This window comes from Styela clava, chromosome 6, assembly GCF_964204865.1.
Source record: "Styela clava chromosome 6, kaStyClav1.hap1.2, whole genome shotgun sequence".
In the NCBI taxonomy this organism is placed as follows: Eukaryota; Metazoa; Chordata; class Ascidiacea; order Stolidobranchia; family Styelidae; genus Styela; species Styela clava.
This window is the reverse complement of record NC_135255.1, coordinates 16,880,471-16,895,539: the sequence shown is the minus strand read 5'-3', so window position 1 is coordinate 16,895,539 and position 15,069 is coordinate 16,880,471. Positions and strand designations below refer to the sequence as shown.

Genomic DNA, 15,069 nt, shown 5'->3' with positions numbered 1-15,069 from the left:
TTGTTTGAGGGAGTTTGTTATATTCAAATGAATGCTGGTTGTGACAGTGTAATTGACCAGACGTCAGTCATCTTTGTAAAACTAGGAAAGTTTGTTGTTTTGACAAAATGATCTAGAACACCTACTGATAGACTTATTTTGAGTCTGGATAAATATCTCATTTCAAAATTTTCTGGTGAAATATGATTTAGTTTTTTGCGACACTACGTATTGTTTCCACAAAACTGATCATGCACTAATTTGCATAACAATTCAACTGAAATAGGCCATGTCGATACCAGTGTAAATCTTGTGTCCACCTAGAATCCAAAATACTGTTACTTTATTGCAAGAAAGTACGATAAATTGTCGTAGGTGGCCTTCGGAAGAGGGCCAGGAGCACTTTAAAAGGTTGGGAAACACTGCACTAGGCAATCGCAGCATCCAAGAATAACTTGAGTGCTTGGACCGGCTTGACATATAATTTAAGGTGTAGATCCTTGTATCCAACGCTGGTTTCGCTTTAACGATGCAATTATTTGTGTTTATAGAGACAAGTTGAAAAAGAAGAAAAAGAAAGAGAGGAAAGAAAAAGAATGGAAAAGGAAGATTTAAAGAAAAGAGCTGAATTAAAACATCAGCAGTGGTGTGAAGAAAAGTTATTGAAGGTGAATTATAAACGTTGAAACTTCGGAGTTAGTGACTTAGTGTTGGATTCAAACATGCTATGTTTTTCTGAATTCTGCAAATATGCTGTTTTATGCATTGGACTCTAAAAATGAGAGTACTTCCGTAGTGTGTGTACCAGATAAGGGTTCGGCCATAATTTTATTCCGATTTTCCTTATTTTAGTTCTATTACGACTGTCTGTGTTAGCCAAGTAAATATACCTCCTGCCCATAGGTTTCAGTCCCTTTACACAACTTGATATAAAGTAATCGAACAAAATTAGTTACCTCCATATCGGTACATACACTTCTAGAGCACCCTTTTTTCACCTATGTAGTAAAGCAACTAAATTAAACGAAGAAATATTTAAATTAACAAACTTAACTATTTTCAGATGAAGTTGCAGACGAAAATTGAGAAGCGTGAACAAATGTTGAAGGAAGAAATGAAAATACAAGAAAAACGAGAAATTGAGAGAAAATCGAAACAAGCGTACGAGAGATGGGTGGAAAAGAGAAATGAAATTGAAAAAGAGCAAAAAGAGAAGGTAAGTCTTCGACTAACAGTGTCTACAACTGACATGCGCAAACTACGGCCCACAGGCCACGTCTGGCCGGTATGTAATTCAGTCTGACCCACCTGATGCTGCCATACGGGTGTCGCAGCTCGATAACTGGTATTGGTTCCCTGCGCCTTCCCTTCCCAGTAATGTAAATATCATTTTTCTTTATATTTATGAATGTTTTTTGTTTTTTACTGGTTGGAAAAAATAAACTTGTCTTAGCCAAACTAAACACCAAAGTTTGATGTTTAAGCTAGAGCTCGACCGATATCACTTTTTGGCACCGATACCGATAACGATATATCGGCCAACTAGTGACCGATAACCGATATCGACATACCGATATCTACAACCTGAACCCGCGATAAATACAAACAGAAAGAAAAATTCAGTTTCAGTCAATCAAAAGTTTATGTTGAAAAATAAAGCAGTCCTACACAGTGCTTGCATCATTGATAAAAGTTTCACAGCAATTAATAAGAACACACATTAATGCACAAAACTGAAGGCAAAGTTTGAAAAAACCAAGCACGAAAGAAAAAGGGCAATCAGTAAAAAGCTTATAGAAGTCCACTTTGATCCATACAGTAGTAGGTGGGGACTAGGCTTGCACGTAATTTAAGGAATTACGTAATTATTTCGAGTTACGGAAAGGAAGTTACAAATTACGTAAAGTCGCCATCCCGTTTGAGCGTTTGGTTTCACGATCAAAATGATATTATTATGAGCGTTATCACCGTAACGCAATTAACACCGACAGACTTTTTTGTCTTCACGATTCGGTATCTTTTTTATTCGGCGCTGATAACGATAAATAAGAATGTGTGATAGTTGATTGTAATTCCGGAAGGCGTATTTTTCTTTCTCTCCGTGAAACAGACATGAAACGAATTTTACCGCCGCTATGGAGCAAAGGGAGAGAAGGCTACTTTATTTTCCCGACTCAAACACTTTTATTAATACAAATTACAGCACATTAAAAAACAAAATAGAATTTATTAGCATTAATTTACAACGAGTTACGGGTAAGAATTTACCGCCGGCTAAATAATTAATATGTGATCTAAATTTATCGCAAATAATGTTATAACATTTAGGCCGCGAAATGATTTGATATAAAACGAAGCTTGGTAATCGGAATATCGTCAATAATTCAGCATCAATAATTATTGCAAAATGCTAACTAGGTAGCAAAGTCGGATAATGTAAAAAACAGAGCAATAACAAGTCTTCGTCGCGAGGCAAGCGCAGGTAAAATCAAACGAAAGAATACGCTCGTCGTTGATTAATAACTTGGAAACCCGACATTTTTATTCAATACGAAAGTCGATTTAAAAAAAAGGCAACTATTGTTTCATAAATATCCGTATACCAGTGTTGGTAATGATAAAATTGATCGCATAAAATTGGGACGGTTAATTTCCGAAGGTGATAAAGGAAAATCAAATCAACACAAAAGATAAAAATCAGAATAAATACAATTTGAATTCACTCCTTGGTATTTGTCTTTAACATCTGTCGCCGGCGTGTAGTACTGTCGGGATATTAAACCAAACTTCGATGTCCCATTCGGAAAAGAAGTGGTTTCAAATGGTTTTTATGATAGGTTTAAATGCGTGAAAAAATATCGCAATTACGGGGTCATTACGTAATCGATTTTGCCGTAATTACAAAATTGATCCTTGTCGATTACGTGCAAGTCTAGTGGGGACGCAAGATATTCGAAGGCGAGGATTTTGCGCCGCACGAAGAGATAAAAGAGAGAAATATAGAAGAGAACTCTCTGTTCATTGAGAGGCAAAATGAGAGAAGCGAAAAAAAGAAAACGCTCGGCCGCAGATATTTCCCGGGGAAAAAGACTCATTTTTTAGAACGTGGAAAAGCGACTAACGCTGATATATATCGGCCAGATATATCGGCCGGTTGGGCCGATATGATATATCGGTAAACACGCAATATCGGCCCGATATATCGGTTGGCCTAGATGGGAAAACTTTAGTCCAAAAACCTTGCCCCCCCCCCTGGTCTACCCTTTCTTGAGTGGGCCAGTTACACATAATAAACACGAATCTCAATATGAATAAAAAACAAGTTTATTTACAAATACCTAGCATAACAACTAATGCACAACAATAGCACATTAGCTTTAGGCGCAGATAATACATGGGCAATTATGGTTTAATTTTAGCCAATGATTCGTTATTTTTATCAAATGTTCAACGCAAATTTATATCAATAAAAACTATATTCATAATTTCTACTGGCATGAGTGGGCCAGATCTCTGGTGTACACAATGCTGTCTTCAACTTAAGTATTTTAATTACTCTTACATAGTGGTTGGATTCAAACCGAAGCTGTTCTTGGAATATCATGATAATCAGAAAACCTGTTTTTGATCGATACTTGAAGCCTCTCAATTCATAAAGTCTCGCTATGTTTCCCCAAGACAATTCAATATGATAACTATTGCTACATATAATATTAAAAATGGTTGTTATAAGTTTTCAACGCATTGCGGATTATATTCGATTATGTCGACTTCACATATACAATGGTAGCAATATTTTTCTGATGACCTTGGTTCCCTGTTATTTTGAATTTTTCATGCTGTTGCCCCATAAAACAGACCTGTTCTCACGACCACAGCAAATGGGTTATGTGCGCCGCAGCATATTTGGTGTTTCGAGTGTTATGTATTAGATTTATGTGTGCCATATGCCATGCAGCTTACACATTGACATACCATCAAGTTTCTTTACAATTTCAATTTTGTTATAGTCAGTTCTCAATATATCTTAACCAGGTTTGTTGTTTTTCAATCAGTAATTGTTCAAGTATTTTTACCTCATTTAATGCATTTGTGAGGGCTAAAACAATATATGGTATCGATAAATTTCCTTGGTAATTTTAAATTTTTTTAAGACTTTATGGACACCCTATATATACACTTTGTGAAATGGGGGAAATTATAGTAGCGAGTTCAATACAAAATAGAACCTGCTCTTAAAATCAAATTTTTGTGTATTGGTATCTGTACAGCCAAAAATGGACATTAGGCTCTACCTAGAATCAAAACTAAAACTGATTAAGCTTTGAAACCAAGATCAAATAATGCTCCCTGGTCCATAATGACACGATATCAAAAACAGTCCATTTCTGAAAAATGTGACATTGCTACTTTGGTTTTAACTGTGGTAGCTTATAGCCTGCTCCTGTCTTAAAATTGCAATCTGCCAAGACGTATGAATAAATGGATTTTAAAAAAATGATTTCAGGATGGCTTTCGAGGAGATACTGAAGTTTGACAATATATATTCTGACTCCAGGTGTTTCTTAAAAAATCATCAATCATATTGTTTTACTGTCCCATATACTGCAAAAATGATTTGCAATTACTTAAACTTGTAATCAATGTTTTTTCAGATTTTTAAGATAAAAAAGCAAGTGTTAAAATTTCAAAAATGTTTATTAAAATTTGTTACAAAGAAATAATAATGTGACCAACTTGCTTTTTCTTTGAAAATCAACCTCTTTGCTTTGCGGGTAACATTGAAAGGATTTGTAGATGTTATTTTTTTTAAAGGAAAGGAGAAAAAAACTTGAAGAGAAACAGAAAGAGGATGAAAGAAGAAGGAAAAATGAAGAATGCTTTCAGAAATGGCTGAAAAAAGTCAATGAAAAACAACGTGCTTCTCCAAGACAAGGTTTTAAATGTTTGAACTTTTTTTTACTTTGATTATTGATGGTGGTTGGTAGTAAGATTGCTTGAAATGAAAAAGTCGTAACAGACTAACAAAGTCCACAGAATATTTCTCATGCTCCCAATTTATTTGAAAAATGACTCCACGACAAATGTATCGTTCCATTACTTCAAAGTGAAAACTTTGACCTAACAAACCAACAAATTTTTAGCTAAGACTCTGGAAAAGTCCGACTGATTCTGTGGATTTGAAAGTCTGACTTTTAGCAGTAAATTTCAATTCTGCAGTCATGGCTGCAAGGTCTGTGAAGTTAGCTCGTTGTATTTCTTATTTCAAACTTTTCCGAGTCAGAATCAAAGGTTCAAGTCACTTTATAGCAGTGCTTTTTTATAAAACCTTTGACCAGTCGTGACATGCTGGGGTAATATGATAACAACCAGGGACGTAGACGGGAATTTTCAAAATGGAAAAGTCAGTAACAGGCTCACAAAGTCGAAAGAATATTTCTCTAATTGACAAAATATTTTACTCTGTAGTATGGGGATACATCTGTTGTGAAGTCAGTTATCTAATAATTTGAGAGTATGATTCGGGTAGTGTCCCACTGATTCTGGGATTTGCAAGTAAAATAGTAGCAGTACACTCCAGTACTGGGCTGTTTGTATTTCGTTATTTCCAACTTTCTGAGTCAAAATCGAAGCCAGGAAATTTCAAAAAGGGTTTCTGGAATTTGCCAAGTTGGACCATAAAAGCTAGCGGGTGCGAACAGAGGCAGGAAATTGTGGTTTTTTAAGTGTGTTGAGGATCTAAAAAGTGTTTCAAGCTCTGAAACAATGCTGTGTGATACAGAAAAATGTTTCTTTTTTTACATTTCAAAAAAAGGGAGGGGGATCTGACCCTCGAAACATTCCCTCTAAGCTACACCCCTGATAACGGCAGATTGAATTAGAAGCACATTGGGATGTGATGCAAAACCGAACTGAATGTATGTTCAACCTATTTTTTAACCGTTTAGGTCAGCGATTTCCACGGATATGCTGGGATTTTACCAGTACAGACGATGGGTTCCACAAGTTTCCATTCCAATTCGATAGTCTGTATTAGTTCGACAATCCTACCGTCTTGTTTGAGAGTCATATGTTATTTAAATATGAACACATACGCTGGTACAATATATCCATATAAAATTTGTGTTTTGCTTGTGTTCCATTAAAGACCTACAGGTGTGAGATTGCCATTTCACATTTTTTAGATTGACATATTTTACATCAGGGGTGTGCAACATGCGGGCCAAATGTGACCTGAAAGGAAAAATCTTGTGGCCCGCGGCTGGTCTTTCATGGTGTGAGGCTCTCGAAACAGATTTTTAATTTAGTTTAAAATCTGGTGCATGCAAGTAATTTTAATTCTTTGCGTTGCAAAGGCTTTACCTGAGCTGTAATCAATTTCATGGGGTTCCTAAGCCTCTGGTATTCTGCTACACCAAAAAGATTGGAAAATCTATGTTATGGCCCATGGCTCTCCTCTAATAATATTAGTAGAGAACACAACCTCGTAAATATATGTATATTTATTACAGGTACAGTGAGTGAGTATCCCGCACCATCTTATCGTAATCCAGCACCGTGGATTGGCCCACTAGCAGACAAAGACACCAAGGAATCAGTACGTCGCCAGCACAAAATGATGATAGCAGAAAAACATGCAACAATTCGACAAAGACCAAAAACTGCGAACCAAAAAAGAAAAGGGCTCGTAAAAACTGGCCCAGAAAAGGGCAAAGGAGTGTTGATTTGTAGACCTGCTACTGCAGCACCCTTGTTTTATAACGTGCCAATTATGAACCCCCAAAACTTTGTGCCTGAACCTAAGAGAGGCAGTTTTAGGGGAAGATCGTAACATCTCGATTCTTAGTGTGTGAGATTAGTTGATATTTTATGATGAAATAATAATTTATAGACTTTTAGAATGTAATTTAAACCAAAGTGATCGACATAGCAGCGCTTAGGCCGATGTTTGCTGTTATATTAAGAGGCAAATGTGATTTGGAAATTCAATTATAACTTGTGGCTCATGTTTGCAATTCACAGGATTTGTATAAGTTGTCTTGTAGAGTCTAAAATCTGGCATGGGCGAACTACGACCCACAGGCCAAAACCAGCCCGTTGTCTACTTGAATCTGGCCCGCCCGATGCTGCCACAACCAAGGTAAAACCGAATTTGGATGTTTCAGCTAAAAAATTGATCAAGGAATCGGTTGATATTGCGATTAAATTTAGTTTCAGCAAGTGGCTTCTTGTTTTCGACTTTTCCTTCTATAGCACTGTAAATATTGTTTATAAAATGTAACTTTTTACGTCACACTTGCATGGCCGCCAGTCTGGATGGGCAAAATTTTTGGCTGTGGTTCAAATACCTTTCCAACCTCTGGTCTAAATCAAGGTATCAGCAGCATCCGATACATACTCTCTTCTATATCAGTGAATTATCTATATTTCAAAAGCCCGGCTGCAATTTCCGAAAGAAAACCCTTTGATATTGAAGATGGAGAATCTAAGACGGATTTATTTTAGGCAAAATCATTTTGAATCTAATGTTATATCGACAGGACAGGACTCTCAAAATCAAATTTACCCAGGGCCACTGGAGGCAGAGTCTGGGTGGATCCGGGCCGCATCAGGTTTTCCACAATGAAAGCTTACCGTAGTTTAAAAAAATTCAAATCTTTTCAAATTTCTACAAACACAAAACAAGTTGAAAACATAAATGACCAAATTGAGACGAGAGAGACTAAATTGAAAAATAACTGAAGATAACAATACTATAATAGACTAAATTGAAAAGATAATAATACTGTAATTAGTGATTGTGACGTAAATGAACTTATTTCAAATGTATTCATCGCCAATCATGCGAACTGAGCTAAGTGACACACTAACATTAAACTTTCATACTGAGGCGGGGGCCACAAACTATCGTCCCGCGGTGCGCAAATGGCCCCCAGGCCGCGAGTTTGAGACTCCTGCTATAAGATGAATTAAGAGCAGAAGAACCGGACAATTGATGTTATGACAGGGTTCATGTGCCGTACCGATACTATCCTGCATTGACAATTGACATCAATAGCAGTTAACTAGACAATCTGGCTAAGCAATGGTTCTCAAACTTTAAGCCTCGCCTCCCTTTAGAATTTGTCTCGCGTCTCGCCACAAAAATAACTAGCTAATTATAAGCTACAAATAACAGGTAGTAAGGAGAAAGCATGTTTTATTCAAAAACACGTTGAAAATACGTGGATGGAATCGCAATCTCTAAACAATAACGAAATGTAAATATCCAAAATAAGGCGGGCAAGGACAAATCTAACAACGGCTTTTATTTTTAATTAGCTTCACGCTCCCTCCAAAGATTGTCTACTATTATCATAATACACATTTAAGCGCACAATAAAAAGTCCATAGAAGTCAGAGTCAATTGTGTCTGGCTAACGATCAAAGCTGGAATTTCTAATGAGTTGAATTCCTTTCAGGAATGAATTTATTTATTTTTGAGGTACTCTCATAAAGTGTTGCTAATATTGTTTACTTATTCAGTATTATTAAAATACACATTTAAGCACACTTTAAACTGTTCAAATTTGCAAAAGTCAGAGTGCAAGTTGACCGTGAAACTAACCATATAATGATCCATTGAAGACGAACAATAATCGGAGTTTTTATACTACCGATGGGTAATGAAAAGTTCGAAATAGGCAAAAGAAGGAATGCAGCAAAAGAGGTGGTAATGGTGTTAATATGTTTCCAATAGAATCCCGAATCGTTATATTATTGGCTTTAGTTATTTTCTTTGATGGGAATATTTTTTTGGCAAAATGGAGGTAATTTATACACGACTTGGCGCTTTTTATATAAATTAAAGTCGAATGTCAGAGAACTGTACCGATGTTATATGAAAATGTGCCAACGAATTACAAAGCTAGCAAAGTCAGATGTAAATACCTGAGAACTCATTTCCTTTAAATTAAACATAAGACCTCTCTTGTTTGTTTCGGTGGAAAAATATATCAACGATATGAATTTCAACTAAAGATTAAATTTAATGGCGAAGTCATCTTCAAGTTACGTGGTGGTGATCGTTGATTGAAAACGCGAACCAGGTGTTGGAAAGAAGTCTAAAACGCCCCACAGGGTTTACTCCACAGTTCTTCGGTGAGAGCTGAAGCAAAGTGCGATGACGAACGTGTCTCTGAGGCTTAGTACAAAGGACCGCTTTACCGAAGCATACGAAGTCACCCCAGTATCATCAGCTTTGACGAATATCTGGGCGTTTCCCTGATTAGCTAGGCATCTTTCAGTATTTGTCCGCTAGTTTAATAAACATTTAACTTATTCTTATTTCTATATATGTCAAAAGCAATACATTTCATGTAGCATTTTTGTGTTATTTGTTATCAACATAACAGTGCATCTCAACATTTTATATTCAACTACCAACGAACTGCAAAACATTCAACCAGAACTTTGATTTAGCTGGCTCGTAATCAAGCGATAACATACTGATAAAAGATTCGCAGTTTTAAAGCTACTGTGAGTGTTGGATTGCATTTAAATCATAATTCGACTTTAGCTGCCAAACGTGCACCGGGATCGAGCGATCGAACTTGTTTAGACAACATTTTTTGTACAAATACGTATTTGTCGAATTCAAACAATTGGGAGAAATTAAAAGCGTTGCTAAAGCGTGTGACAACACGTCGGTCCAAAGTCGAAACCCCATCGGAAAATCAACTTTGTGGTCAAACCCCAATTCGAGGGACGGACGACAAAACGTAACGTGTTTTTACGCAAAGAAAATGGTTGGTTGAATAAAAATCACAAGAGAAAAACGTATGTGTGAGTTTTTTAATGATCGGGCTAAGACTTAACAGTCAAAAAGCTAGGCCGACGGTTAACGAAAATACCAATACTCTACTTTTGTTAGTCGCTTTAGGCCTAGTTAAGAAGACTTCCGAACACTCGCTACATAAATGATTTTCAACGCGTTTATTTCCCCGATACACGGCATGCATAAAAAGACATCCACAAGTCTTGATGAAGTCGTTACAGAAGTCTTACTTTTGTCAAAAGATACTATGCGTGCTGTATTGACAAAAAACGTAAAATTCACGTTGATTTTTGACTATAGCTTGTGTCCAGAATTTTGCGAATAACTTTGCCTAAGCATTTTCTGTATATCTCTCCGCTACTAATTATTTCTTCGCGTGGTATGGTTTCTACTCTAAACCCTCGTACACCGTTGTTTTTTGGGCGCTGGAGAAGTGGGTGTACCAATATGGAGGTAACTAATTTTGTTCGCCTACTTTACATCAAGTTGCCTAACCCTAACCTGGTACACATACTACGGGAGTACCTATATTTCTTGGGATGACTAAATCCAAATTATTTCATAGTTCTTATCATTCCTACTATTTATTTTGTTTAGTAATGTAATGAATTGCAATCTGCAGGTATAGCAGTAGGAGCTGTGTGTGTCTACCCAACCAGAGTGCAAGAAGCAGTTCAATGTTTGAAAGCGACTGGAATTAATAATATACCTGTTGCATCAGGTTGGATCACGGTTTAGTTCGACCTATTACTATTATTTACGCAAACAGGGGTGTTCAACCTGCGGCCCTCAAGGAAAAATTTTGCAGCCCGAGGAGAAGTGCAAATTTTGAATGATGTGCAGATTGCGAAACCATTTTTTTTTCAATGTATAGAGAACTCTAATCCCATTGCGCTATAAATTCCATACCTGGGTCCAGATGAGAAAATCATATGAATTTTAACAATCTATGAATTTGGTGAATATGGCTTCAAACTCTAATTAGAAAAGCAGCTATTTTTGCTAACTTCTTATTAAATAAAATTTAAAATAATATTGCAATAAAATTGGGATTTCAGATTGCAACATTTGTCTTTTTTCCCTGGATACCCTTTTGATATGCTAACATGGAAAGTAAATCAATCATGCTCTATAGTAGGAATATTGCTATAGTCATTACAAATGCTTGCTTTTATTTCACTGAATAGCCAGCCTGAATTACCTTTGGATAACTTTTGGTATACAGTCTGTACATAATGATTATTACCGAAATAAATGTTATTTTGTTATTTTCTAGTTGCAACTGGCTTTCCTGCAGGACAGACTCCTTTAGAAACAAATTTGATTGAAATTCAAAGGGCAGTTGAGTCAGGAGCTTCTGAAATTGATATTGTGATTTACAGAACCAAAGCTTTACATGGAGATTGGAAAGGTTGGATGAAAATCTATGTCAAATTTATTTGCAATGAATTAATGGTATACCTGTGTCGCTTTGTATGGGATTAGCAGTCTATTCGATCTTTACCTATAAGTTGCAGCTTGTGAAGGTGTTAATGATGCGCAGGACATCTTGAGGATGGCGTTACCGAATAGCATCCTATTTAAAAATTTATTTAAGTGAATTATTTTTGATAACTCATAGTTTGTTTTTGTTCAAAACTCAATCACACTCTCGTCATGTGTATAGTTTATCTTTTTTGTTATTTTGATCTATTTGCTAGTCTTTTTATGTCCATCCATTTGAAACAATGGGAATGTTACTTTGCTAAGTAACATCACTTCATCAGTCTGTGGTCTGCCACATGATTTTTATTGGCTTCCTCATTTATCGTATTTTACTATATATACGAAAAAGTTTCTGGGAACAAGGGTTGCAGAACATTCATTTACTTTTATATTATCATCATTTTTCTTGCATTTATAGGACTACTGAGCAAGCGAGGGTGGTACGCCAACGTGCTTATCTTCTACTCATTTATATTTAAGTAATTTTTGGTTTGTTTCGTGGAATATATATCAGCAACAATGCTTTCAAGTAAACAACAAACAAATAATTCAATAAAATCAATGTTCGACTGCGCTGCTTGCGCCGCTTCGCGGAATGGCTGCTTACCGGACCCGAAGTAAAGGTTTGCACATTTCGCGAGTGACAGCACGGCGATGGCTAGGCAAGGTGCAATGACAAGTGTGTCCCTAACTCTCAGCATATTTTGCAGTAAAATAACTTGGATTCGAGGAACAATTCTTTTCTTATGAATGCCACCACCCCGAATGACCAGACTGAATACAACATTGTTTACCGCCAAGCACGATGTTTCAAATTCAATTGCGAAGCAAATAAAAATATAGTCAAATATTCAGCTACTCAATAAGTGTCAACGAATACAGAAAACTACACTCCTGTATTTCCTGCTTCATTCTCAAACCTCGATTGATTTGACTAAATTCAACAATATTGGGCATTGGGCAACTAGACTGAATTTTAAATCGTGTCCCGAGAAACAATTGTACCTGGGTTCAAAATAATTCATCGAAGTTTGTCCAGAAAGTACAAGCCCAACTTAAAATGTTGATTTTATTGTTTCTGGTGAGGTACGGTCTACCTCGCCCAACATATTTTTTGAAGGAAGTTATTGAAAGTCGTAGTTACGTATCAAGAAGTTGAGTAATTTCCCAACATAATGTAAATAAATCGAGTTTTTTCATCGGATTCCATCGGAGAGAGAATATAAATTAAAAATAAATATACGTGTACTTGAAATATCGAGGTATCAGCGAACCCGCTTTTTTGACGTTTAAAATGTTATATTCAGGTCTCGTATTATTTCAATTTAACAACTAAGCAAAGGGTTGTGCTTTTCCAAGATACATTCAATTCATTGAGCTTTAAATATCTACAAACAGTCGCAGCAAATGGCTAAAATACACTACAGCTCACGGGTATAGCGTCATATTTGGCCTTTCAAAAGGTATATATCAGATTTATGTAAAATGTGACTAACGGGTTCCGAACAATAGATAACCTGTTTTCTTTTTTAATTTTGATTCCCACCACGTAGGGAAAATTGCAAAAATTTGAAACAACGTGCAAAAATCAATGTAAATGGATGAAGGAAAAAGTTTTTCCTATATAGTTCAATCTCAAGGCTTTGAGTAACTTCAGATTTTGTTGAAGCCTTTTATATTTGGATGGGTAAGATATTGAATATTTAAGAACTCACGAAATTTCACAGCAACAGTCTTTAGTGAGGATATACAGTAATTTTGGGAGTATAGGTACTGAGGTAGTGTTATTTTGCGGAAACGTGGTTTTGCACAATTCAAATTTATCTGCGCAAACTAAGCTCATACACGGATGGAGCCATTAGGAAAAGGTCTCATAAAGTATTTGCACAATCAACTTACAAATTGTTAATTTGCTTGCCAATTTATTACTGTGGATTTCTCTTTTTTGCTTGTCGGTTTTATTGTTTATGTTATCATAAACACTTTGAAGTTATCATCGAGTGCCTTTTAACGAATATTGTTCTCAGACAATTGCTTCGAAACAGAATGCATGAAGCTTTATTTCTTACTCAATTAGGCTACATCAAATATTTCAGTCTTGTATATTTGGTATATTCTGAAGTGGGATGATCTCGTCTCGCTCGCGTAGACAGTATACGTTGCAGACATTATAAACGGGTTGCAGACAGTATAAATTGAATCTGGTATCCCACATAAAAAAAAAAATATGAAAGTTGTTTAGTTTTTTCAGGGCTATCTAATGATCTGATTATTTTTTTTATGAAGCTTGATTAATAAAATAAATGAAAACATAAAATTAAAAGTTTTCACAAAAAATAAAGCGATGAATAGTGCCGTTTTCCGAAACAAAAAACATTAAACTAGTTATGACAATTGGGTAACCAAGATATTTATCTTTTCATGCACAAAAAATCGCATGTTGTTTGCATTTGATTTTTTCGAGCAACAAAGCGGTAAAGAAGGCAATTTTTTTTACTTTTTTGCCTGTGTTGCCGCCGAACGACGCACCTATATTACGTCATGATGATCGTACGTTGTTGCGTAACTACAACGTGTCGTCGTTCGTGTTGTCGATATCGCGGCCTCCAGCTGTGCGTCGCGGTCAACATTGTGATGTGACGCCAGTACTTATCATAGAAAGGGTATGCCCGATTCGTTCATAAACATGACAAAAGGCCAACTTACAAAGAGCGATGATGCCGTCTTCCTGCGATCGAACAAAATTTTATCCTGTACCTGGCATGATACGTAGAGAGTAGTGGTTATCGACAATTCACACCAACTCCCACGTTATAACAGAAGTTCGTTCACAGAATACACGAAACGGTACTAGAAGCGTGCAAAAGCCCTTGTGTATTGAAAATTACACACGGTACATGGGTGGAGTCGATCACATGGAATGAAAACTAATTTTTTCCCTCACAAAGGACCAGAGTGGTATTTCCGCATCTTCGATGCCTTGATAAGCCTTTACTTACATGGTAAATGCACATATTCTGTAGAGTGGAGTCCGAAAAGATGGAAAATAGTTTTCCATCTTTCAGGACCCCACACTACAGAATATCGTCACGCTAATAACCGAATTGCGTAAGTCATTTTTAGCAGTTTTGAGAAAAACCTAAAAAACTTCCTAATGATTTTGTTATGCAATTGAGAGTCAATAATTTGCCATGGTTCAATTTTTTGATCGTAGCCGGATTTAAGTTAATTTGTATGACGCAGTTAAGTGACGTCATAATGGCGCACTGTGACTTAGGCAGAAATGTGTCTATGACTTGGTGACATACGCAATTTTGTAACTTCACTATATGCACCAGTCCTGAAAACTAAACACTCCAAAAACGAATGTAATTCTCAGTATCTACAATGTCTAATCTCCAAAATAGCTAATCAGTCTCAATTACATCATTTTTTATGTTTAAAAATATATATTTCATCAATATAGCACGTTCTGCACACCCACCAGAATTGGACTAAGATTAAATATGAAGAATAAAACAGCAATGCACCCAATATAAAAGCCAACCAAGGTAAATTGGACTCGGACAGTGAATATCACAAGTGCACGTCTTCCTATACTGTAGTAAAAATTCAAATTAATACGCGCTAAGCTAGAATCCGAGATGCAAAAACTCGAAAATACTTCGCCGAGGTTATTTTGCCTTTGTGACGTCACAATGGTACTGCGGCAACAAGGATAATTCATTATGACGAAACAATTGCACAAATGTGCATGTCATACTAAATCTCCATTTTTATGGGTTTCG

At 36.2% G+C, this 15,069-nt stretch overlaps 3 protein-coding genes across 10 annotated transcripts in view; 2 read left to right on the top strand and 1 right to left on the bottom strand.

Annotated features, from left to right (window-relative positions):
- Positions 1 to 11,935, top strand: part of LOC120332007 (deoxyribose-phosphate aldolase-like) — a 77,831-nt gene extending 65,896 nt beyond the window's left edge. For 2 of the 3 annotated variants that reach the window (XM_078113716.1, XM_078113715.1), the window contains one exon: positions 11,073 to 11,664. In XM_078113716.1, coding sequence (XP_077969842.1) covers positions 11,073 to 11,281 — 209 coding nt within the window. In that variant the 3' untranslated portion in view covers positions 11,282 to 11,664. Of the gene's footprint in view, positions 1 to 11,072; positions 11,665 to 11,699 lie in introns of those variants that run through there. The other variant, XM_078113717.1, reaches the window with a different exon arrangement.
- LOC120330887 (uncharacterized) overlaps positions 1 to 15,069 on the bottom strand; it is a 394,767-nt gene that overhangs the window by 64,818 nt on the left and 314,880 nt on the right. The gene's annotated exons all lie outside the window — the stretch shown is intronic.
- Positions 1 to 15,069, top strand: part of LOC120330257 (uncharacterized) — a 292,402-nt gene that overhangs the window by 2,476 nt on the left and 274,857 nt on the right. For 3 of the 4 annotated variants that reach the window (XM_078113709.1, XM_078113708.1, XM_078113710.1), the window contains exons 4-7: positions 531 to 647; positions 1,043 to 1,195; positions 4,795 to 4,915; positions 6,492 to 10,517. In XM_078113709.1, the coding sequence (XP_077969835.1) occupies positions 531 to 647; positions 1,043 to 1,195; positions 4,795 to 4,915; positions 6,492 to 6,811 (711 nt within the window). In that variant the 3' untranslated portion in view covers positions 6,812 to 10,517. Of the gene's footprint in view, positions 1 to 530; positions 648 to 1,042; positions 1,196 to 4,794; positions 4,916 to 6,164; positions 6,403 to 6,491; positions 10,518 to 15,069 lie in introns of those variants that run through there. The other variant, XM_078113711.1, reaches the window with a different exon arrangement.